General features: G+C 37.0%; 6 protein-coding genes across 6 annotated transcripts in view; 3 read left to right on the forward strand and 3 right to left on the reverse strand.

Moving 5' to 3' along the window:
* Nucleotides 1-7,750, reverse strand: part of LOC103518271 (solute carrier family 35 member F5) — a 14,447-nt gene extending 6,697 nt beyond the window's left edge. Inside the window, exons 1-5 of the mRNA XM_026829850.1 lie at nucleotides 7,011-7,750; nucleotides 2,571-2,730; nucleotides 2,510-2,526; nucleotides 2,042-2,149; nucleotides 1,594-1,746 (exon numbers count right to left, since the gene is read on the reverse strand). Coding sequence (XP_026685651.1) covers nucleotides 1,594-1,746; nucleotides 2,042-2,149; nucleotides 2,510-2,526; nucleotides 2,571-2,730; nucleotides 7,011-7,151 — 579 coding nt within the window. The 5' untranslated portion in view covers nucleotides 7,152-7,750. The remainder of the gene's footprint in view (nucleotides 1-1,593; nucleotides 1,747-2,041; nucleotides 2,150-2,509; nucleotides 2,527-2,570; nucleotides 2,731-7,010) is intronic.
* A 57-nt stretch (nucleotides 7,751-7,807) lies between these two features.
* On the forward strand, nucleotides 7,808-9,969 carry LOC103518216 (RING finger protein 113A). The gene has a single exon (XM_008483278.3). The coding sequence runs from the start codon at nucleotides 8,796-8,798 to the stop codon at nucleotides 9,714-9,716; it is 921 nt and encodes a 306-aa protein (XP_008481500.1). The 5' UTR covers nucleotides 7,808-8,795; the 3' UTR covers nucleotides 9,717-9,969.
* A 201-nt stretch (nucleotides 9,970-10,170) lies between these two features.
* LOC103518281 lies at nucleotides 10,171-11,797 on the forward strand. Its single transcript, XM_026829925.1, has 2 exons — nucleotides 10,171-10,388; nucleotides 11,545-11,797. Exons 1-2 carry the CDS (start codon nucleotides 10,297-10,299, stop codon nucleotides 11,666-11,668), a joined length of 216 nt encoding a protein of 71 aa, XP_026685726.1. The 5' UTR covers nucleotides 10,171-10,296; the 3' UTR covers nucleotides 11,669-11,797.
* Nucleotides 11,798-12,130: 333 nt separating this feature from the next.
* On the reverse strand, nucleotides 12,131-23,726 carry LOC103518290 (thiamine transporter 1-like). The gene is made up of 4 exons (XM_017447785.2): nucleotides 23,475-23,726; nucleotides 21,283-21,515; nucleotides 20,825-20,966; nucleotides 12,131-13,412 (listed from the first exon to the last, which is right to left on the reverse strand). The coding sequence occupies exons 1-4, from the start codon at nucleotides 23,721-23,723 to the stop codon at nucleotides 13,293-13,295; spliced, it is 744 nt and encodes a 247-aa protein (XP_017303274.1). The 5' UTR covers nucleotides 23,724-23,726; the 3' UTR covers nucleotides 12,131-13,292.
* On the forward strand, nucleotides 16,260-17,492 carry LOC103518207. Its single transcript, XM_008483269.3, has one exon. It carries the CDS (start codon nucleotides 16,508-16,510, stop codon nucleotides 17,126-17,128), a length of 621 nt encoding a protein of 206 aa, XP_008481491.1. The 5' UTR covers nucleotides 16,260-16,507; the 3' UTR covers nucleotides 17,129-17,492.
* Nucleotides 18,433-20,508, reverse strand: LOC113471046. The gene is made up of 2 exons (XM_026829919.1): nucleotides 19,148-20,508; nucleotides 18,433-18,497 (listed from the first exon to the last, which is right to left on the reverse strand). Exon 1 carries the CDS (start codon nucleotides 20,257-20,259, stop codon nucleotides 19,681-19,683), a length of 579 nt encoding a protein of 192 aa, XP_026685720.1. The 5' UTR covers nucleotides 20,260-20,508; the 3' UTR covers nucleotides 18,433-18,497; nucleotides 19,148-19,680.
* Nucleotides 23,727-25,308: the final 1,582 nt, after the last annotated feature.

Raw genomic sequence — 25,308 nt, forward strand, 5'->3', positions numbered from 1 at the left:
TACGGTCGCGCTGCGCGCTCCCGGGGCTTCGCGAGGTGTGCATGGGGTCGCGCTTCGCGCTCCCTTGGCTTCGCCCCTGAAAACTAATATCGTCCCTGAGTCTTGTTTCGAAGAAATGAAAACTAAAAGCGAGAGAAAATATTAAGCGTAGGAAAAGTTTTGCTGGCCTCAAACTCTGTTCCCTGTGTATTTCTTATGGGGAGACTAAAAAACGTCAATATCTCGGGAACGGTTTGGAATTTCGGGGGTTTTCGATTTTTCCCAGTATGTACAAAAAATATGGAATCCAATGGTGAAAACCGCATCTTCCTAGCTCATCTAGAAGTGGGTTAGAATTTGTATACGTGAGTCAGTCAGTCAGTTACACAAGGGGCTGTATATATTTTAGATATCCGCATTAAAAATCAAAAAGTTAGTTTTTTTTTTGTTTTTCGAAATTTCAAACAGACTTCGAGAAAAACAATTTAAGCATAAATTCTGGGACACCCTGTATATATAAAAAATAATAGTAATGAGAAGAAGAAAAGAGAAATAAATTGAAAAAAAGAAATAGAGTTGAGTAAAGTAGGATGATCTTAGTGATGGAGGTGAGATGGATACTATAGTGAACTTTGAGGGAATGTACGGGGAGAACAGGTAGCCATGCCAGTCAAATACACGCACACACACACATACACACACACACACACACACACACCCGCCTGCTTTATGGACGATTGAAGAGACCTTCACTGACCGCCTTGTCTAGAAGTGTTTTGAAGGAGAAGCCGCCTGCTTTATGGACGATTGAAGAGACCTTCACTGACCGCCTTGTCTAGAAGTGTTTTGAAGGAGAAGAAAGAGATTGAGTTCAGGATGGGTAGGGGGAGTGAGTTCCAGAGGTCTAAGGAGGAAGGCGTTGGAGTAGGAGGAAGGTGTGGTGCCGCGGTTTATCTAGGAGGAGTTCGTGGGATCTAGTGTCTCTGGAACTCACGTCTGTACGAAATTGATACTTTTCGTACAGATAAGGAGGGGGGGGGGATTTTAGGAGTTTGTAGAGCACGGAGAGTGTTAGGATACGTCTTCTATCTTCTATCCTGAGTCATTGGAGCCTGTTATAGTACGGTGTAATGTGCTCTCGGCGCCTGACAATAGGGTTCACGCCGGCCAAGGTACGGATTATTACGTTTGGAACGAGCTGAAGACGGTGTACCGTGGCCGGCGTGAACTCTTCCGGAATCTGGAAGAATTGAAAGAGAGGGTGGAGGAAGTCTGGCCTCTAGTACCAGAGGAGAAGATAAGGGCAGCCATTTTGCAGTGGAGGGACAGGGTTCGGGCAGTCATTGATGAGAAGGGGGACCCATTGTGCACAGATTCAAATAAATAAGGTAAGAATTTTAAAAAAGTACTCTTTTTTTATTTTCCTATTCCATAAAAACTATTCGAGATATTTCAATGAAACTTTCAAGATACATCCAAAATATTGTTCTGTTCTTTGGTTTAAAATTTCAAAATAATCCGTCAACTAGAAAAAAAGTTATTAAATTAATAAAAGTGTTTTTTTTTTTAAATCATCCGGTATATTGTATAGACCTAAACAGACTTCAAACTTACCAGGAATGAAAACACAAACGCAACTTTTGCAACTTGAGGAATGTTGTACTTTGTTGATTGAATGAAGGTGAAGTCAGCTGTGCGCAAGGTAGCTTGGTATGAGAGCCGGGCTAATAGGGCCTCATTTGCTTCTTTGTCTGATAAGTGACGAACCTGAGGGGTGTTTAAAGTTTAGGTAAATGGTTTATTTCTACTAGCCTAATATCGCACCCCCACATTGTTTTGGCCATAAGATCACAAAAAAAAAAAAAAAAAGCTCACAGGGGCCTCCCTTAAAAAGGAAGCAGGGACTCCCAGTACCTGGGGCCTCTAAATGAGCTCACAGGGGCCTCCATTAAAAAGGAAGCAGGGACTCCTAGTACCTGGGGCCTCTATAGAATAACTCGTGAGAATTCGTCAAGCCAACACGCGTTCGCTGTAGAACCCCCCAGCATTATGGTTTTATTACCTCAGTTAGTTTGCTGAACCGAACATGTTTTCTCATTGAATTTTCTGTTTCACTTTCAGTCCCTGATGACCTTCCACTGTATATGAGAGGAACAAATATTGCATCACTCTGAAAACCAGAATAAGATATTGTAGTGAAATGAAAATACAAGATGGTCACGGTTGGTCCAGTGGTAACGTGCTTGCTTGCCATGCAGAAGGTCCCGGGTTCGAATCCCACCATCGACAAAAATTTGTACTCGTATGGTGAGATCAGAAAATTAAGGCCAAGTCTGCATTACCAGTTTTTTTTGTGTCTGCTAAAAATATTGAATCTCAATTCCTTCAACCTTCTCTCAATTTCAACTTGGCATTGTTTTTCCTTTTATTTTCATGTTAATAATAGGAATCCATTCATTTGAGAAGGAAAGTATCATCTGAAACATCATTAACCTATCAGGAAACTCCTACACCATCTTCCATGTTATACTAAAGACCTTTTTGATCCTATTAAAGATTAATCTTTAATACTTACCTGTGTACTTATGTACCTAAAGAGCACCTTACCATGTAATCCCCTGGAGGCTGATTGCAACTTTTTAATGGAGACCAATAAAAAAACTTGAATAAATAGATTGTGAAGAGGGAACTTCTAATATAGGTTGTGAAAAATGGCTTTTCAAAATCATTGTACTTTTGCATGTACAATTTCTGGAACAAAGAATGACAAAATATTAATCAACACAGTATTAACAATGTGTAGTAGATATTACCTATTGCACAATATTAAAGGGATTGTCTCACAAGTGTGTATCCCAGCCCCCAGGCCACCCTCTTAACTTTTTTTTTACTGTTCAGGTTCACCCTGGGAAGTTTAAATTTTGCATGCAACCCTTGATTATGATAGAGAAATTTGGGAGGTACTCAAAATTTTGGAGAGCCCTTCAGGGGCAGGGGCTAACAATAAAATCTTAAACATGAACCCCCTGTTTATGATCTATCATATCAAAGGCTGTAAAGAACGTAGTATTTTAGTACAGGTTTGAGCTCAATTCGACAACTAGGGCTGAAGTTGTAGCCTATTCAAATTTCAATTTTTCCATATTCTCCCACCAATAGGTAGGGGAAGCACCAAAAATAGGAAATTCATTTCGGTCAGAGATATGTGATCCAAACAGGTCCCACTACAGGTTTATATTGAAACTCGCACTTCGTGCTCCCCCGGTGGCTTCGCGTGTTCGCTACGCGTGGTTGCGTATACGGTCGCGCTGCGCGCTCCCGGGGGCTTCGCTGGGTTGTGCTAGGGTCGCGCTTCGCGCTCCCTTGTTTACGGTCGCGCTCCCGGGGCTTCGCGGGGTGTGCATGAAGTCGCGCTTCGCGCTCCCTTGGCTTCGCCCCTGAAAACTAATATCGCCCCTGAGTCTTGTCTCGAAGAAATGAACTGAAAACTAAAAGCGAGAGAGAAATATTAAACGTAGGAAAAGTTTTGCTGGCCTCAAACTAAGGGTATACAAATTAGAATAAACAGGAGAGGAATGAAGATTTACAATAACAATCAAGGGTTAAAAAGGGATAAATAACAATAATGAAAATTATGGATTGTATAAATTTTTAACTTTTCTCATTTTTCAAAAAATTTTCATTTCGCGGCCAGAGTTGCCAGTTAGCCAGTTGTACGGATGATGATGTCAGCTTTTCGTGCTGTTATTTTACTGGTAATAAAAGATATGGATTGTATAAATTTTTAACTTTTCTCATTTTTCAAAAAATTTTCATTTCGCGGCCAGAGTTGCCAGTTAGCCAGTTGTACGGTAAAAGATAATTATGGATTGTATAAATTTTTAACTTTTCTCATTTTTCAAAAAATTTTCATTTCGCGGCCAGAGTTGCCAGTTAGCCAGTTGTACGCTGAAAACTAAAAGCGAGAGAGAAATATTAAACGTAGGAAAAGTTTTGCTGAGTTAGCCAGTTGTACGGTAATAGAAGTCTGTTGCGGTAATGTAATGTGGTACGGTAAGTACGACGTTTTACCTGCAAAGAAAAGAACAACTAGGTACGTACGGTGAATTTTTTAGGTCTGTTTTTCATTCCTACGCCGCATCGATGCGGCGTTCACTCTGCGTCAGGAGTGGGGGTAAAAATTGGAAATTCAACAAACATGACGACATCTAGTGGAGAAATTGCGAAACATTTTTTTTCATTTCCCTCAATACAATTACAATATGGCGGAACCTGAGGGTGTGTTTATGAACAGGGCTGAGATGAGCTCGGACGACGTGAGATAGCTGTCCCGGCGGCAATTTTTAAAATTCATTTTATATTTATTTTTGTTTGCTTTGTAATTTGCTTGTTTTTAATAGCTAATATAAATGAAAAGTATAATATAAACGTGCAAACTAAAGATAAAAAGTAAAAAATGAATTCAGATTGTACAAGTTGCGGAAAAAAAATCAAAAATTCGAATTTCCCGCCAACTTTACACGCAAAAAGTCCGACGATGTCCTACGATGGCCCTGTTCATAACCACGGCCTCAGACTCTCCACTCTCAGGGTGTGTTTATGAACAGGGCTGAGATGAGCTCGGACGACGTGAGATAGCTGTCCCGGCGGCAATTTTTAAAATTCATTTTATTGTAGTAGAGAAAATACAATGATTTATGACTTTATGGGTTATGAATGAGTCACCTATTGGACTCTGAAACGTGCAGAACATAAAATCCCCCTCAGTTCTGACCCCGCTCAGTTCTGGGACCCCAAATTTCAATCAGCGACTTGCCTTGATTCAAGGAACATGCGGAACATACAGACAGACATCCAAACCAAATGCAAAACGGTCGAGTTAAAACATAGACCACACTAATTATTATTATTATTATTATTATTATTATTATTATTATTATTATTATTATTATTATTATTATTATTATTATTATTATTATTATTATTATTATTATTATTATTATTATTATTATTATTATTATTATTATTATTATTATTATTATTATTATTATTATTATTATTATTATTATTATTATTATTATTATTATTATTATTATTATTATTATTATTATTATTATTATTATTATTATTATTATTATTATTATTATTATTATTATTATTATTATTATTATTATTATTATTATTATTATTATTATTATTATTATTATTATTATTATTATTATTATTATTATTATTATTATTATTATTATTATTATTATTATTATTATTATTATTATTATTATTATTATTATTTTAACGACTTGATTTCTTTGGGGGAATGAACTTGGTGAGGCTTTTTTCATGCCACGAAGTGGTATTTTTTGGGGTCTCAATGATACCCTAATATTCACACTACTGTCATAAGTAGGTTACTTTTAATAGCAACTATATTCCCAACTTACCAATTCTCCTGGGGGTTCAGTCTGATCAGTAAAATAGCTCTCATCCTCTACATGTTGATCTACTTTCTGCAAAAGGACATAAAAGAAATAATAATCATCATATAATACATAATTACATAGGTATCCAAGTAGAGAGTGGAATAATACACAGAGGTACTTACACGGTTTTCAGCCTCAAAGTGCCCCATTGGAAATTAACCCATAGAATCAGTTTTTTTGCCACATAAAAGTCCCCAATACACTTTTCAGGTCCGCTAAGCAATCATTCAAATGTAACTTTTCACGAGGAATCGATTGGTGCAATTTTTAAGTTTGTCCGACTTACAGTAAAGGAGTTACGGGTTCGAGACTTGGCGAATTCGAGAAAAAATAGTTTTTAAAAAAGCCTTCAACGGTTTCTGTTAAAGATATTTGAGCTGTCAAAAAGTCATTCCTATGTGATTTTTCACGTCAAATCGAATTTGAATACTATCCGACTCACGGTTAAGGAGTTACAGGTTCGATTCTTTCCTGTGTCAATTAATTTTAATAATTTTCAAAAAATACAGATAGATGTACATGTGAATAGTCAGTCCTATGTATTTTTTCACAAGAAATCTAATGGTATAACTTTTAGCTCTGTCCGACCAACGGTTAAGGAGTTAAAGGTTCGATTCTTCTCTTTGTCAATAAATTTAATTAAATTTCATAAATCACTGATACAAGCGTAAATGAATAGTCTATCTTATGTGTTTTTTCACGGCAAATCGAATGGTGCAACTTTTAGCACTATCCGACTTATAGTTAAGAACTTACGGGTTCGATACTCCCCTGTGTTAACACTGTTAACGAATTTTACTATTTTCCTGCGAATCATTAACAAATAAGCATGTGAATAGTCAATTCCATGTGATTTTTTTTATAAGCTGCACCATTCGATTCGGCTTAAAAATTTATCTGTATTTTTTGAAAATTATTAAAATTAATTGACACAGGAAAGAATCGAACCTGTAACTCCTTAACCGTGAGTCTGATAGTGTTCAAAGTATGTAGCACCATTCGATTTGGCGTGAAAAATCACATAAGAATGACTTTTTGACAGCTCAAATATCTTTAACAGAAACCGTTGAAGGCCTTACAGCCTATGTGTAAAGATTTTGCCTTGGGGCAGGGTGTTTTTTTGATTTTTGACTGTCTAATTAGGAAGTCCACCAATTAGCCAACATTTTGTTTTGTAACATTACAGTGTACTTTCTTGCTTTTAGAGATACTTTGAAATTAAAAAGTAATTCAGAAGTTGAAGCTTTGTATGATGCTAAGTCCCATCCCATCCTTGTAATTTTGCATGCAAAGTAATAATAAGTTCATTGTTAACATTCAGAATCCTTTACAGACTTTTCTTTATAATATCCCTCAAGGTACAGTAAGAAGTGAAAGGTTTCATGTAAAAGGGCCTATGTGTTAAAAAAAAAAAAAACATAATTCTGGGATAAATTTCCACATCACTGTAATAAAATGTCTCTCCTGAAAAGTAACAAAAATCACATAGGCCGTTCTTCTTGGGAATGATTCAAATGGAAGTAGATCATAGTGAAATATTTTGATATTTACCTTTACAATTTCTGATGATAGTGCCCAAAGAATGTCAACTAAAATCAACACAAAACATCCTAGAGCATGCCTCTGAAATCTTGATAGGAGCACATTCAAGAAACTACAAATGTTCACAGTATTACACTCTGATTTTGTCATCTAGTAAAATACAATACAGTAAAATCTTTTGCACTATGGTCTTAGTAGAATGATGAACAGGTCTTTGTATAGCGGTCACATGTAACTGCACAATGTAAACTTCAGCTGGGGGCTTGATGTTGAACATACAGTCTTGACAATCACTGACAGCAGGGGGCAATAACAAACATAAAGGCAAGTAAAAAAATGTAAGGGATTAATCAACTTCACTTTTAATAACTAGGTCTTCTCGTGACAGGGGTTTTACTCACTATTCAGTGACAAGCTACCACCAGCCTCCTCAATTTAACCTCACCCAGCCTGAGTGGAGCTGGAAATCCAGCAGCACAGGATTCTTCAGGTGGTCACCATCTAGGTACTCACCACACAGAATGTTGCTAATTTCAGTGTTACATGGGGGACTAGTGTGTTCAATATCCTTTTACCACTGGTCTTAATTTTAAGGTAGGTATAGGGGTTAATTAAAGGCTCTGTGTGGGGCCAGGAACAGGAACCTAGCACTCCCAGCAATACATGATTCCCCAGATGGTCACCAATGTCACCATCCAGGAACCAGGAACTCAGGAACTAACCACGCGCTGAAGAAACTTTTATTTAGGTACCTACCTATTAAAGAATTAAAGATAATTAGGAATTTTATTGGAAACATAAATGCTTGTCACAAATGGCCTTCCCCAGTTATACAGAGAGGTTGATAATACAGAGCTTTCATAAAGTCTTGGAACCCCTGAATATTTTTTGAATGTCTAAAGATAGATGAGAATCTGAAATTTGGGTTAGTGTTCTACATCCATTTTCACCCCCCAGAGGCCATCAGAATTGAAATTCTAAATTTCATTTTTGGGTCTGCATTTCATTATGAATTATTAGTGGGACCTGTGAAGCACAAGTCACCGATCAAAATTAATATGGTGCTTCCCCTATTGGTAGAAGAACATGGGAAAATTAAAAATGGAATAGGCCATACCTCCAGCCCTGGTTGTTGGATCAAACTCAAACTTATACCAAAGTACAACATTTTTTAATTCCTTTAATTTGACGTATCACAATCAGGTGGTTCCTATTTAAGATTTTGAAGTTAACCCCCCGGGAGCTGACCCTGCCTCTGGCTGAAATTTGGTGACTATTTTATTTCAAAGAATGGTATTTTAAGAGATAAAATACTATCCTAGATTTTATCCTGATGGGATTATGTTTTGAGTTTCCACAATTTTTACCCCCAATATAAATGCAGAGTGAATGCCACATTGATGCAGCATAGGAAAGAAAAACAGGCCTTTAGTGTACAACTTCATGATTTCATCATTTAAGTAGTTAATTTTTAAGTGATTTATGTTCTTACCTTGTTTTTGTTTTCTTTTTTTTTTCTATAGATTCGCTGTCTCCCTGGTATTGAATATAGCAAAGAAGAACAACTGAACAAGTTGGAATCACTGAGAAAACAGTTGAAATTGAAGCATAACCTTCTTTTGAAATACCGGAACATGTGCTCCTTTGATATTCCAAAGATTTAACTTGAAAGCAAAGTAAGTAAAATCACCAAACAATTGTCTAGCTATCACCTGTTTGGCCTGATAATAAACTAATATAAATAAGATTATCCATCTTTGACAGATCTTTGATTGTTGTTAGATCTACCAAGAAATGTTCAAGAAAAGACAGGTAAAACAAAACACTAGGAAGAGACAAAATGACTCTGAGTCAGAGAGTGAAGATGAAACACAAATTGTCAGAAAAGAAAAGAAAATTCGAGAGGATCCTAACTTTCAGAAAACCACAAAACAAACAAAAGCAGCTAAACCTCAAGTTGAAGATTCTGAGAGTGATGAGTCCAGCTGTCAAGTGGGAGTAAGCTATAAGAGTAGAAAATCTTCTGCTAGAGATGGTCCTTCTGATATGGGTGCAACAGCTACACTGGAAATAGAAACTGAAACTGACAAAGATGCTCAAGCCATCTATGAAAAGTCACTGAAAATCAATGCAGAATTGAAAGGGAAAGAGGATGATAAAGTGTACAGAGGCCTCGCAAACTATGCTCAGTATTTTGAAAAGAAAGACACAGCTCAAGGTAATGCAGCAAGTGGATTTGTAAGGAAAGGTCCCATTCGAGCACCAGCAAATGTTAGGTCCACAGTACGCTGGGATTATCAACCAGATATTTGCAAAGACTACAAGGAGACAGGGTTTTGTGGGTTTGGAGACAGCTGTAAGTTCTTGCATGACCGTACAGATTACAAATATGGCTGGCAACTAGAACAAGAGCATGAAGATGGAGACAACAAGAATTATGAGATTCCTGACAGTGATGAGGAGGATCATTTACCATTTAAATGTTACATCTGCAGAAATTCTTTCAAAGACCCTGTAATGACAAAGTGTAAACATTACTTTTGTACAAAGTGTGCCTTGGAGCACTTCAAGAAAACTCCCAAATGTTACATTTGTCAAAAAAACACCTTTGGCGAATTTCGTACAGCAGAAAAAATTGTACAAAAGTTGAAAGATGCGGGTGATATCAAAACTATGGCCAAGGACTCTGACAGTGACAGTGATGAGAGTGACTAAATACCTATTTCACTAGATAAGTGTTCCAAAAGTTATGAAAAATACCAAGATCCCACATCATATTAACCTTTATATGTCACGTTCATTTCATGCGTACGTTCGTGTTGTTCGTTGTTCAGGACAAAATTGTCCCAGGCTACATACTCTGATCAGATTTTTATCAAGTTTAAAATGATGGGTGAAGGTTTTTTTTATTATTTAATACAAGCTGTTGTACCCGTGCTTCGCCACCTCTCTCTCTCTCTCTCTCTCTCTCTCTCTCTCTCTCTCACACACACACACACACAGAGGTGATTGATGACATGACATTATTTTGTTATATTTATATACCTATTACCTATGTTACAATATTACCACTATTATTTGGTAAACTGTAAAGTTTAATTAAAATTAAAACATAACAGGTAGAAGAGATTCTTGTGTTCATGTGTTGTTCAAAGTAGTTCAACTATGTTACAATATTACCACTATTACCTATTTGGTAAACTGTAAAGTTTAATTAAAATTAAAACATAACAGGTAGAAGAGATTCTTGTGTTCATGTGTTGTTCAAAGTAGTTCAATTCAATGGGATTCTCAAATGGATTCGAATGAACCAGATTCCAAGGAGTGTTTAACTGTAGCAGATGTTGATATAGACTTCTTGACTTTGATATATGAGATAATTAGAAGGTAAGCTTATCTGTATAATCTCCAGGTACCTACTTTAGGTACAGTAATTTGTTATAAGCAGTTCTTTACCAAACCCCAAAGTTGCATGGATAAAGTTCCAGTTTCACTAAAATGCCTAAACTTGAATAATAATAAGTAATTTCAATTGTCAAACCTGCCTCGGTGGTGTAGTGGTCAAGGTGCTTGACTGGTAAACAGGAGGGCATGGGTTCAATCCCAGCCAAGGTATGGAATTTTATCCTCAATATAATTTGAGAATTTGACCACAATAATAGTAGTAGCCTACTGATGGAGTAAAGGGACTTTTCAGTCCTATGCGAGCAGTATAAGTAAGCACTATTATTATCATTATTATTATTAATTGTTATCAGAAAAAAGGCCTCAGTGAAATTTTGCTACTTTTGATGAAAAAATTCCAAGAATTAAAGAATCTCTTGTGTTGGGGGAGATGTTTTAACACATTGCATGCCACGTCTGTACCTAGGTACGGACACTGATGTTTCCACTGGGGCCCCGTCTGTACGTAGGTACACATATGTAGTTGCTCACTTTGGATGAGTGTGGCGTGTTTCCTACGGACACTACTGGGGTTTTTATATGGTAGCTTCGTAGCATGGCCTCTCAGGACTTGCAATGAAAATAAAATAAATATACAAAAAATAAAAGCAATGACAGGCCAAGACCGTGTTATTTAACGGACATTTTTTTATATCACTTCATCAGGGGCCATGCCTGTACCTCAGTACGGACACCTTTTTTTACTGAGGGGCCATGTCTGCACCTCAGTATAGACACTTTTTTTACTGAGGGGCCATGTCCATACCTCAGAACGGACACTTTTTTCCCGAGGGGCTATGTCCGTACCTATGAATGGACACTTTGTACTCCAACCACATCCATACTGTGCTATGGACAAACCCATGGCCCCTGGGTAAACATCACTGAAAACAACGTGGCTCACAAAGTGTTAAGTAAAGCATGGGTTCATGTTGGTAAACACATTGGAATATGCTTTGGCCTTGTGCAAAGGATGTGCTACATGTTGATACCCTAAAAATCACAGGAATGTCTCTTGCCAAAGAAAACTTGTGTGATACGTAGGTAGGTATTGCTAGTGGGCACTGTTTATTATCTTTTGATATTCTAATAATTTCAGCATTGAAAAAGAATCACATGATTCAAGTCAGAAGACCACTCAATCTCAGGATATAAGCCAGAAAGTTTTAGAACTTAATAAGAAGTTAAATCAAGCTCGAGAACAAGTAAGTATTACCTATTAGTTTTTATGAGCAGGTTTATCCATCCTACTATGTTCAGGAAGAGGGGGAATGTTGTGTTGCTTGAAAAAAAAAAGGAATTTTATTGGAAACATAAATGCTTGTCACAAATGGCCTTCCCCAGTTATACAGAGAGGTTGATAATACAGAGCTTATTTTATTACACTATACTATCTGTCTTTAATTTGGAATTTAGATAGATAGATTAATTTTGAGCACGATTTTTTCCTTATTTCATTAGTTAGTGTTAGTGTACGTAATATACACAACGATAAATAATATTTGAAGTTAACTTTATTGTATGGCAATATTGTAATAATTTATTTCATTCAAAAACAAAAAAGCTGTTGTAACAGAGATAATAAATAATTTACACTATTAAAAATAATTTACATTTACAGTAAAAAATCTACAATATTATCTTGAATTCTATCTACAGGGTTGTATACATATGTTACGGAAAAACGAGCTGAATCATGAAAGTGACCTATTCACTTTTTAGGATGTTTTTAATATTTTTGGTGCTTCCCCTATCAGAGAAATAACATGGCGGACCTTCATCTTTAAAAAGCCATAAGCCGGCCCTGTTTATGATATTGAACTCAAATCTCAAATGTGTACCTAAGTATTAGTGCTTCATTTAGACTGTCAAATTAAGACATAGTCCCTTTATCTCAACAGTTTAAAGTACTGTATTTTTAAAGGACTTTCTGATGCTGTGCCAAAAATTGGGGGTTCTGATTTAAGATTTCAAAGTTGACCCCCTGGGGCTGCCCCTGATAATGTCAATAAAATGAAACCCAGTACAAAATATTTCCCCCTGAATATAATCACGTAATTCAGCGTTTTTCGAAATTCAAATTCATTAACAAGATATTTCGAGTGGCTCGTTTTTTACATAAATTATACACCCTGTATGCTGAACACATCTCCTAAGAAGATGAGACATGTCTCAGAAAGTCTAGTATTTATCACATAAACAAATATATACAAGGTATATTATAAGACAAGTATGGAACATTGTTTGAAATACATATAAATGAAACAATAGATACTCATTGGTGACTAAACCTAATAAAGTTATAATTGAACCATGTTGTTTTCTAATTTTCCAATTAATTTATTATCCCTCAATGTACTGTTCACTTTACCAGGTTGCTAATTAAAACTTGGTAAATTAACAAGCTTGCAATTGCTATTAAAAATACAATGGACCCATTCGTCTAAGCTTGACGTCAAGAGGTACTCAAATTGAGGTTATGGCAGACAGTATTTTTTTCCGGCCATAGCACATTGGATGTACCAGTATTAGTATTACTCAAGTCAGCAACTCTGTACGTGGTAAGTATCTCGGCACGTGTGCTGATGCCATTAACCAGCCGTCCTCAGCCTGGCTAATATGTCAATCTGAGTAGGCGGGTAGCTTAATCCCCCGTCACTAGAGAAAATTTAAATCTTGGTTACACTTGATTCACGTGGGCACTAATGATGATCATTCTGATTCGAGGTGGTTTAATTTAAGTAAATCGCATTTTTTGTGATAATTTCCCCTCCAGGTGGAGAAGTACTCAGGTCTAAGTGCGAATGGCGGCCGTCATACCGAAGATAGGTCGGCCTACATTAACTGCTAGGAGTGCGGATTTTTGGGAAGGACAACTCCACAAGTATACAAACGTATGTAGGTGACCACAGCCTTGATCAGATAAAAGCTTCCCAAGAGCAAAAAGAAAATCCCGTACACAGTGAACTGAAAATGGAAAAAAAATGAGCGATTTTTATAAACTTTCCTCAAGGTTCTTCTATCATCGTTAAAATATAAATAATCGTTGCGAAATTATTAGACAAACAAATAATTATTATTATTATTTTTAAAAATTGAGTTGGCCATCGACCTTTGTACTAGGTTTTAATCTTTCTCCTTGTTTCGGAACGATTTTTTTTTTTCTCTTTTCATATCCTAGCATAGCCTAACCCAATACATAACAATCTCAAGAGCTACTGGTACCATGTACCTACTATGGAGGAATACAATAGTCCGTCCCTTATACCTTTTTATTACTATTGTAATAATAAAGGAAGGACGGACTAAAAACGTATGGACATAATAACACTGGTCACTGCTCATTTGTAAGGGTTCTTTTTTGTGTCTAACCTAATCCTATAATAACACTGGTCACTGCTCATTTGTGAAAGCTCCTTTTTGTATCAATTTTTAATTGTCGTGGCGTTTGAGCTAGTACCACATATAATAATAAATAAGTCTACTCCTATAGTTAACACATCGAACTCATTGAACACACCGATATTTTTACACAACCTATAACCCAACACACATAAATACAGAAATAATAATAAGAAAAAAGAACAAGGTAAAAACTCCGCATTCATAATATGTAGGTACCTAGTTTTGATCCACCCTAGAAAAAAGCAAATGTCAATTTTTTCCAGTCCAAATTTTGGGGCGAAGAACATTTTTTAATTGCTTCTGAGCGCATCTGTCATTCATCGGACCCTGGCTCTGGCCAAAATTTGGGGACTACCTACTTAAAAAAAAAAAAAAAATAGGATTGCATAAGGTAGAACACTAACCCAAATTTCAGATTTTCATCTTTAATCGTTCAAAAATATTCCTTTAGAAAACTCGGTATACTAAACACCTATTTCAGCATTGCAAGTAAAAGTACATACACGGGCCGTTTGATAAGTTCGTGGACTCGGATACTTCTTCTTAGTATGAAGTCCATATCTAGGTGCCACTGCAAAGCATGTCTTGCTTTAGGAAGGTACACCAAGTTTCATTACGTTCCTATCATTAGCCTTTGATTCACAGCTATCGATTGATGACAAGTTTGGTACTCTTTATTGGATAATAGATCAGTTGCGCTTACTTGGGTAATGTTTCAAAGTCATAGAGCAGGAAAAATGAGGACCAACGTATTTTTTCTTTTTTTTTTTCTACGACTTCTAGATACCAAGATAAATCGATCTAAAAAATACCGGTAAATCGTGAAGTTTGACGTCACGGCATATGCTCCCGTAGGCGATGACACCATAATTCATGACTCCCGCTTCGTTTGTTTGTGCGCAAGCGTTTCTGCGCATTTTGACGTGAAATCTGACGTCACAACTCTTGCTCCCGCTTCGTTTGTTTGTGCGCAAGCGTTTCTGCGCATTTTGACGTGAAATCTGACGTCACAACTCTTTGAACTTGTTAGAACGACAGTTAAAAATTGAATTTTCGACCTTTTAAAGTTACTTTTTCGGAGTTTTGACTCAGATTTGGATTTTTCACAACTTTTTACGTAGGAACCGATCTTTTATTAATAATATTTTCCCAATTGCAACTCCTCCATTCCAAGGTGCGGGCAAATGATTATTTTTCATTTTTTCAAGAACAAATCGGGAATCAAAATAAAAACCCCCCATTAGATTCAAATTTCGACACCGGATGTAGTCAGGGTTTTTTCCACTCCTGGTTTGCCCTCAAAAAAAGAAAAAATAATCACTGCCTGCACCTCAGAATTATCCATTATAAAAAGCCTGTCAAACTCGTCATCAATCGATAGCTGTGAATCAAAGGCTAATAATAGGAATGTAATGAAACTGGGTGTACCTTCCTAAAACAAGACATACTTTGCAGTGACACCTACATTTGGGCTTCATACCAAGAAGAAGTATCCGAGTCCACGAACTTATCAAACGACCCTCGTAAAACGGCATTGCAAGTAAAATTACATACCTGATTTAGATGCTATGTCCCCATTGCTATGTACATCATTGGGTGTGGAGGAAGGAGCAGCAGACGCTCCGTTATTTGTACTGAGTGGCAATACTTGACGGTGAAAGTATAAACTACGAGGCACAGAGGGCAATCCTATTGCCCAAAAAAAGGCACAGACCATGCCTAGGAGCAAAGGTAATAAATTCATTATTTGAAACAGGAATGATATTTAGGGCCGAATGCGTAGTCGTACCTTAATGATTAGGTATTCCTTTTAGTGCTTTCCTAAAATTCATGTGCATAGTGGATCCTAAACTCTTCCTGAAAGTTCCTAATTACGCAAGCGCAATGTGTAGGGGCTCAACCACTTTTTTTTTTCTTCGCTGATAAAGGAAGTTCGAAACACGCTGATCTCAATAGAAATGCTTAAAATTTCATGATCCCAGCCAAGGTATGGAATTTTATCCTCAATATAATTTGAGAATTTGACCACAATAATAGTAGTAGCCTACTGATGAGATTTTTTTATGTTGTAGTACAATGTCATATATACCTAACAAAGGTATGTCTGATTGAGAGGTTGACGAAAAACGCCAACCCCGTCTGAACACGGAAAAAGGAAAAGATTGGTCAACCAGACCTTGAGCAAATTTTTAACTTGACACAATTAATATTATTGATGAAGACTGTTTTGTTCTTATCTGTTACAGATCGAATGTCATGTTTATCTTATAAATCACCTAAAATTTCCTATCTCAACCGACACTTAACTAAAATTTAATATGGTTTTTAGATTTTTAATTCGATACTTGATTAATAATCAGCAACTTATAGACAAATTAGCCGATAGTTACCCTATCAGAAGAGCTGCTCAATGGGTCGTTTATTTCACAAACAAAAGTAAACAATTAACAGAAGATACAATTAAGGAAAATCTTAGTAAACAAAATGTAGATAAGTTGGGTGAAAAACTAGAGGCCTACTTGAAAAATATCCGAGATCAACTGGAAAAGAAATTAAAGCAATAATTTACTGTTTCAGTCTAAATTACTTGGATTTTAATCCAAATCCAAAGTATCTTATAAATTTCAAGTTTTAATTTCCATTATATTAAATTCAGTATGTCGGCAAGGAAACACGCGATCATTCAAATGAAAGATTTTTATTCTGATGAAGAAACCTTACTGAAACCGACTGTTAAAAATAAACTTGTGAAATATTTCACGGTACCAGTGTGGGAAATACCTCGGCGTATCATCCACTCATTCATACCTCCCTACAATGGGACAGCTTTCATACATACAGACCTACTATGTCCTGTACTAGCAATAGTACTCCTTTACTTGACAGTACTCTATGGAATGTCCTATAAAATACCTGTGGCCTATACCAGCACGTCTGTAGAACAAATACTCATCCTCTACGCATTATTAGTCGTTCCTGTGTTCTATACTAGTCAAGATACCTATGATTTACGTGAAAGTTGCGCCATACTGGGCTACAGTGTATTTGGTCATGTCATAACACTAGCCCTTAGTCTACTAATTAGTCCAGGAAATATAAGCTTCTATTTCATAAACCTCATTTTGTTCTGTGGTTTAAACGTCATCCGCCTGATCATTTTGCTTTTGTTTTTCATGAAACACAAGAATATTATTAAGCTCTTAGTAAGTAGCTACCTGTGTATTATCTACTTGTTGTGTAACATTTATGTTTACTTTAGATTTATTCATAGAACATGAGCGTTCTCATGCAACTACCACTACAGCTTTTAGTATAGTAAAATTAGCATGAAAAAATGGGCAAACCTAGACATCTAAAAACAGAAGTTCATATCTATGCCAAACTGTTCAGTACCCTCCCTATATTATTCTATAAAGTCTCCAAAAATCCCTCGTCGGCTTTTGCCGCAAAAACAAAATTTCCTACAATTGGACACCAATAACTTGATGCTACAGTACACCGTTGCCAAGTAAACGTCGATTCTGGAAAAAAAAATATTTCAACTACTTTTCCCTCATAGAATGGTCTTAAATGCGGCACATTTTCTAACCTCTGACTAGTTTCAGTTTATACAGGGTGCGCCAGAAAAACACTGAAAACGGCTCAGGGTAGGTAGATTTCATCATTTCCAACAAGGTTCTGTGGGTCATTTTCCTAACTTCGGCTTTGTTTCCGAGAAACGTCCAAAAAAACAACTTTTTAAAAAATTACAGACCTTGTGTAGGTTTATAGGTCATAACTTTTTCATTTTAATCGATAAAATGTTTTTGTTAAAACCACAAGCCAGAGAACAAAATTTTGATCCGAATACACCCGAGACACGAGTTCCAAAGTTCTTGGTAGGTTTTCAAGCTCGAAAAATTTTACGTCGTCATGTCCGATTTTCACGTTACGAAACACGCGGTTTTTGTCCATTTGGAAAGTTTAGGGTATACGCTTTCTTGTGAGTAAATATAGAGTTAAATTTTCGTCATTTTTACCCACATTTACGCATGCAAAATAAATTTCCTTCAAATTTTCCCGGTTAAAAAACTTACTAAATTCAACGGTCCTATGAGAGAGAGAGAGAGAGAGAGAAAAAAAAAAAAAAAATAAAGGAGCCACCTTGAATATCTTGAACATAGATTGGAATTTCGTAAAATACAAAAACAAGTACTTTTTTTTATTTCGAGGGGGAAACTATTTCTAATGGTCTTCAAGTTTTTACTTTGGAAATCTTAAAGAAGAACCCCCTTTTTCAACACACCAAATAAAAGGTCTCAAAGAGTTAAATACTTGGTACAAGTTTGAATATCATAAACAGGACCGAAGTTATGGATTTTTTAATATTTAAAGTCGCCATGTTCTTTCTCTGATAGGGGAAGTACCAAAAATAACGAAAATATTCTGAAAAGTGACTTTAGGGAGGGTGTGTGAGGCAGCATTTGACAAAATAGTAAAAAATTTAGTACCTACTGGGAGAAAGGCCATTTGTAAAACTAGTCCTTCGATTTTCTGTGACTACTTTAGTTACTTACTAGTTAAGGTATACACAGCTTCAATAGCACCATTATATTGAGTTATATTCTCGTCTACAGTCTTCCATAGAATTTGAACATACGCCATTAGCTGAAAATGTAAAAGGTGCAACGATCAGTATCAGAGCCGGTACAAACATTGGGCACTCCTTACCTTAAAAAGTTTGGGTAGTTCCATAATTTAAATTAAGTTAAGCCCGCAACACGGCATCGGCATTGGAATGAATGCATCAGTTTCTCATGGATTACTGAAGTTCAGCAACGTTGTGCATGGTTGAAATCCGGATGGTGAACACAGAACACCTGAGCAATTGTGTGCTCAGTTTTCCTGGCAACACTCAGGCTAGGTGAGGTACTGAGGCTGAGGTTAATGTGAGTAGACGGGTAGCTTGTTGCCAAATGGTGGTAAAACCCTCGTCACTAAAAAGTTAAAACTCTGTTATACCGTGACGTTAAAACTACAAAATGCAGTAAATATGCTGTACGAAAGAGGTCTTTAGCCAACTTGGTTGGTAGCGCGTCTGCTTTGTAAGCGCTAGGTCGCGGTTTCGATTCCCGCCCGGGGTGGATTTTATCCTGAAAGGATGTTTGTTCCTAGCTTTCTCCTTTACTATCTTCATTCTCTCTTCGATAAAACCTCAGCAGTTACAGTTCTCTCTATCAAATTTAAAAAAAAAATCTGTTTTAGAAATTAAAGTCTACAGAAGGGTCTAGAACTCTAGAAGTTGTGGGAATGATTACCATCGTATACCCACAAGTGCTGAGTGACACCCAGGCAGACCATTTGAGCACGTACGCATTGGTGAAAGCAAATTTGAAATCATCCCACAGATAACCGGCCGCATTGCTCCATGATGAAGATGGAGAAGTGACGTTCTCTAGGGGGAGAAATAATTGCATTATCTCAATTAGTTTGGTGTACAAAAAATCTTTGAACATAATATGTAAGATTTTTTTTCACTTCAGAATGGATTTGGTAGGGAGAAAATACATTGACAGATTGACTAACACTCCTCAGGTAAAAAAAGTATCATGAGACAAAATAAGCTCCATCTTTTATTACAAATGTAAACACCATATTAAATGAGACATTATTATTATTATTTATTTTTTTTTTTCCACTGGACCGATTTTGTACAATTGGTGTGGTAAAATGAGTCCTTTTTCTATATTTAAATAACATGGGGAAATCAATGTAATACAAAGCTCTTCGAATTACTATCAAATTTTATTTGTTTCAATAAACGCTGTTGGGACGTAGTGATATCACTAATTCAGGTCTGGCAGTCTCCAGAGGACTTTGTTGAGCAAGGGGAAGGTGATGGAGGTTCCGAATAGCAGGATTTGGAGGGCTCTGGCTCAGGGTACCGGGGTGAGGCGGTTGAAGATACATATGGGGACGGTTTGCCACAGTCATCATCCTGGGTAGGATTCCAGTTGATCTTGAATTCAATCAAGGTGAACATATAGAACCACAACATATACAGGGTGGTAACTAAGAGTAGAAACTTGTACACTGTCAGGTCACCAATCCAAAATTTATCCAGAGCCGGGATAAGATCGCACATGAGGAGATCGTGAAGCTTGAGGAACCAGCACAGGTATAGCAGTTGTAGTAGAAGTTCAGCGTAGAGGAGAACACGACAGTAGCGGGCAAAGTGACACGGTTTGCTACTCAGTAGAATAAATAATACAACAAGCACAAGGAACGAACAGTTCAGAGCGTTCTTATTACTATCCGACTGACAGAAGAACAGTTCCATGCTGACACGATTGATAATGTTGACACCAATGTGAAGACTAAAGACGAACAAGGTGGCTCCTGCCATCTGCAGGGAGTTTGCTAACACCATGACGGATATATCAGGAGATTATATTATTTTTATTGAATTTAACGCTAAAACTTAGAATTTAGAATGTAAACGGAGAGTTAGGTATTATTTTCTCAGTAAAAATGAATAAAATGAACTAGCTGGCAATGTTCAATGTTCTATACTTCCACCAAGTTAGAACTATATTTTACATGCATTTTGTATGTAGGTATTTTAAAACGGGGCGGGGAAGGTTATATACAAGTTCCGTGGTCACGTAATAAACGTAGGTATAACAAGCAGGGTCCGTCCCTCCGGGAATTTTTTAGCCCGTAGTGATTAGAGAAAATCAGTACCTATGTACCTGCCTAATTTGTTTAATATTCAGTTTATCATTATTCTTGATTTGATTTTACTTTCATGTAATGATTAAAAATCAAGACTAGAGCCCGTTCTCCCTTTATTCCCAATATAATGTTTAAGTCACCCATCCCTCTTTTCATATCCTAGCATAGCCTAACCCAATACATAACAATCTCAAGAGCTACTGGTACCATGTACCTACTATGGACGAACAGGGACTGTGGAAGTCATAGTAATAGATTACCTGTGTTCTGATAGGGAGAACAAACACCTGATCACCAGCCACTGTGAATGTCATAACAGTTTGGAATAAAAGTGACGCAAAACTATTTACGCCAAACACTAGTGCATAACTATCTGGCTTGATGTGTTTAGCTATTTCAGAACTGCAAACAGAAGTGGGATAGGGATTAAAATGACAACCTCCCTTAACTCAGTGAGTATTACGTCTCAGTTTTGATAGGAGGAGCCGTAACAACGGAAGTCTTAATCGTCCCATAATTAAAAATAGAAGAAGGATGATAGGCGAAAGCCAGCCGTTCCAAGAACGAACTTTGTTCATTTAGGATAAAGATCGCTCCAGGCGGGAATCGAACCTGCGACTTAGCACTTAAAAGGTAGACGCGCTACATACTAGCTAGCTAGGCATGCTATATTTATCATTGTTATTTTTTTAAATGTATTTCATATACGGAAACTTACTAAGCAACAGTCATCTGGATATGATACAGGGTTCCGAACAGAACATACACAACATAGCAGAAGATCATTGAACTAGTAAACGCACTAAGAGTGACTAGAATACCTCCCGCCAAAGTTAAGAGGCCCAACAAACTCTCACCATGGATTGTCCAGTCGAGCATTACTCTACCAAAGAGAAATGCAGCGCTGGCACCTGTAAACAAAACCAACAGTCCCAATAAATCAATACATATCTTCATTTACGGTTGAAGGTAGATCAATGAATTCGTAAATTTATGCAGGGTGATTTTTTTAAAAGGAGCCACCTTGAATATCTTGAACATAGATTGGAATTTCGTAAAATACAAAAACACGTACTTTTTTTTATTTCGAGGGGGAAACTATTTCTAATGGTCTTCAAGTTTTTACTTTGGAAATCTTAAAGAAGAACCCCCTTTTTCATACAGCCCCTTGTGTAACTGACTCACTGACTCACTCATACTAATTCTAACCCACTTCTAGATGAGCTCGGAAGATGCGGTTTTCACCATTGGATTCCTTATTTTTTGTAGGTACTGTGCCCCATTCATGTGCATAGTGGATCCTAAACTCTTCCTGAAAGTTCCTAATTACGCAAGCGCAATGTGTATTTTCGACTTTCTTTTACATTTTAATTTCAATACACTGACGTGCAGATAATTTGGAACAGATTGATTTTAAAATGGCTGTAACAGTGTTCAATAAAAACTGTCCTAAATTTTTTGCATTCCAGTGTATATTGTATCCATGGAAACTAACTAAAAATCAATCGAAACTGGTCGATAGCAAATGAACGCGATTAGTATCCAAATAGCACACATGGCCTTGCTGCTTAGCGTGTAAAGAAATAAATAAAGTATCCAAATAGAAGAGAAGAAAATATAGAAATTATTTTTTCATTTCTGAGCTGTCAATGTGAATCTGACCAAGTAAGTGAACAATGTAATTTTAAATTTTCTCGTATTTTTCCTCAATTAATTGATCATAAAATGAAGTTGTTAGTAGCAGAAAAACTTTTTTTGAACAGTTTGATAGGTGAAAAATCGAAAGTGGCCTATGACGAACAGACGCCATTAGTATTAAAGCAGAAGGAAATAAACAACATAGGAAAATGGATACCATAAGGAAAAAGGAAAACTTTATCATTTAGGAACGACTGTGCATTCGGCCCTTTATGTAGCACGTGCTTTAACGCTCACTACCAGCACACAGGGTTTTTCTTAGCACCTTCTTTATATCATATCACATTATATCCATATGTGAAAATACCCAGGGAGTTCCTTCGACTGATGTAAGGATATTTTATATTTTACCATATGAGCCCAAATCCGGATATGTTCGAATTTTGAACAAATTATCAATTGTTTTCATATGGCACAGGCACATGCACATCGAAATAGCAATACATGCTGTTCTAGCACGATATTACGTAACTTTAGATTGATACATATGTTTCGTTGGGAACCTATTATACGTCACATAAGAGATTTGTTTTAAAATCCTGCAATCGTGGCATTGATTACTTTCACTCATTTATCAAAAACATGGCACTTATTCATTTTCTTTTTTACGAGGCTGAGGGGGTTTTGTATAGGCAAGCGCAATGACCAAGATAAGCACCTCGTGTTTAATAGGATTTATCACTGCTAATGCTAATTTAGTGTACAATAAACAAACAACATTGTCTTTGAGTATAAGATGCCTTTACACAAGGGTCGTATTTGGGGGGGGGTACATTTTCTCCTATACTGTAGACCAGACGGATTTTGAAGTTGGCCCCCCTGGGACCGACCCTGGCCCCGACCTAAATTTGGCAAGTGCTTCAAAAAATGGTATTTCAAAAGATAAAACACTACCTATTCTAAATTTCAGCTTCTCTCCTTTAGCCGTTCAAAACATATTCAGGGGTCCCCGCACTGTATGTATTCATAGTTCAATCCAATCTTTTCTGACAGCTGATCGCCGGAAATATAAAGCATGTTAATAGTGAGCGATATGCCTCACGTGAGCCTTTTATCATAGGTCAGTTATGTCTTATGATAAAACTTCGACACATAATTTAATCTATGAGTTTACACCAATTTTATTTAGAATCTAATCGATTGACTTCGCAGTGGTCGGAGTAAAGAAACAACTTGTAGCGATTCTACTGTTGAATGCCGTACAATCAGTACATGGGTATAAGTATAGGAATTTCCTCTTATTTGCTCACCTCCCAGTGTTAGATCATTTAACTGATCTATGGTCATAATGTTACCTATCAGTAACACTTGTGACACGATACTTGATATGAATCGTCCACTCAGTACTGCCCCGCGCATATAACTCGTCACTTGCTGAAAGTACTGGGGTTCAACTTTGGCATAGATATATGTGTAGTAGGCAACTTCAGTGGAGCCATAGGTCCCATAAAATATCTCCATGATCTGAAAATCACACAAAACATCATTGGTGCTGATTTTAAATAACAAAGGCATTGTATATAATATTCGAAATTCAGCTTATATGTATATCACAATAAGATGATATTCCAACATTTATTGATTCTCTGATACATGTACAGCAGTGGTTCTCAAACTTTTTTTGCATGGCGCCCCCTTTGGGCATATTCTCATTTTTTCACGCCCCCCCCACCTACCTTACCCAAACCCTCGGTATATTATTTTTACCTATGGGTTTTATGGAATAACAAAACGAACCAACCTCAGTGGCTCAAGCAGTTAGCGCGGGAGGAATTTCAGAACTGGAGGTTTATGGTTCGAATTCCTCATAAAGTGAAACAGCAGTGATAATATATAAACACGTATCTCAAGATACTAGAGTTGGAGATTAAGTACCTGGTAGGTAATTTTGGTATAAATTTGATTTTTTTTTTCATAGGAAAAGCTTTCGCCCCCCTGATTTGTCTCCACACCTCCACCCGCCGAGGTTTGAACCTTCAGAAAACACCCTTCAACAAGAGCTATTTCCCTTCACCTACAATTGATATTGCCGACATAATTGCATGCCCTTTTTCCCCCCCCCCCCCCCCCCCCCCCCCAGTTTGAGAACCTCTGATGTACAGGGTGAAAAAAATCAACCGTCATACAACAAAAGGCTTTTGCCCTTCACCTACAAATGATATTGCTGAATATCTATAATAACTGGGTTGTTGTTCCCATCAAGCAGACGGGAAACACAGGATTCGTCTCTATTTTAGGTAGAAGATTCACCTCAGGGAAAAGATGTTGCACGATGGGTATCAGATTTCTTCATTCAAAAAAGGTCCATATCTGATTTCAAATGCAAAATGCTTTGAAAAAACCCATTTCAAATTCAAGATGTAAATGTACATTTTGAATTTTCCATCTTGCATTTCGTGATTCGCACATCTCTGAAGCAGTCACTTGTAGCATTGTAAACCCCCCTGAGCTAATCTAGAGTATAGGTATAGACCCATCCAAAGAGCCAATTAATTATTCCTTATCTCCTGTTATAAAAGTCTATCCGGGAGGTCACAATCAGGTGATATTACAACTTGTTGAAAAGGTACGTATCTCTAAATAGAAGCAGACAGAAGGTATCCTAAATAACCTAAATATATACAGCCCCTTGTGTAACTGACTCACTGACTCACTCATACTAATTCTAACCCACTTCTAGATGAGCTCGGAAGATGCGGTTTTCACCATTGGATTCCTTATTTTTTGTAGGTACTGGGAAAAATCGGAAAATCCCGAAATTCCAAACCGTTCCCGAGATATGGACGTTTTTTAGTCCCCCCATAAGAAATACACAGGGAACAAGGTTTGAGGCCAGCAAAACTTTTCCTACGTTTAATATTTTCCTCTCGCTTTTAGTTTTCAGTTTTCATTTCTTCGAAACAAGACTCAGGGACGATATTAGTTTTCAGGGGCGAAGCCAAGGGAGCGCGAAGCGCGACCTCATGCACACCCCGCGAAGCCCCGGGAGCGCGCAGCGCGACCGTAAACAAGGGAGCGCGAAGCGCGACCACATGCACAACCCCGT

The sequence above is a fragment of the Diaphorina citri genome, unplaced genomic scaffold (genome assembly GCF_000475195.1).
Source record: "Diaphorina citri unplaced genomic scaffold, Diaci psyllid genome assembly version 1.1 scaffold59, whole genome shotgun sequence".
NCBI lineage: Eukaryota > Metazoa > Arthropoda > Insecta > Hemiptera > Psyllidae > Diaphorina > Diaphorina citri.

Bases quoted from the DNA above. Each gene is read 5' to 3' on its own strand.
- LOC113471046 (XM_026829919.1), bottom strand. From the start codon at position 20,259: ATGGTGTTAGCAAACTCCCTGCAGATGGCAGGAGCCACCTTGTTCGTC.
- LOC103518216 (XM_008483278.3), top strand. From the start codon at position 8,796: ATGTTCAAGAAAAGACAGGTAAAACAAAACACTAGGAAGAGACAAAAT.
- LOC103518290 (XM_017447785.2), bottom strand. From the start codon at position 23,723: ATGGAGATATTTTATGGGACCTATGGCTCCACTGAAGTTGCCTACTAC. The intron at 21,516-23,474 runs GTACTGATTGTA...CCGTAAATGAAG, and splicing joins ATTCCTATACTTATACCCAT to ATATGTATTGATTTATTGGG. The intron at 20,967-21,282 runs GTAAGTTTCCGT...TTCTGTTTGCAG, and splicing joins ATCCAGATGACTGTTGCTTA to TTCTGAAATAGCTAAACACA.
- LOC103518207 (XM_008483269.3), top strand. From the start codon at position 16,508: ATGTCGGCAAGGAAACACGCGATCATTCAAATGAAAGATTTTTATTCT.
- LOC103518281 (XM_026829925.1), top strand. From the start codon at position 10,297: ATGGATTCGAATGAACCAGATTCCAAGGAGTGTTTAACTGTAGCAGAT. The intron at 10,389-11,544 runs GTAAGCTTATCT...TAATAATTTCAG, and splicing joins ATATATGAGATAATTAGAAG to CATTGAAAAAGAATCACATG.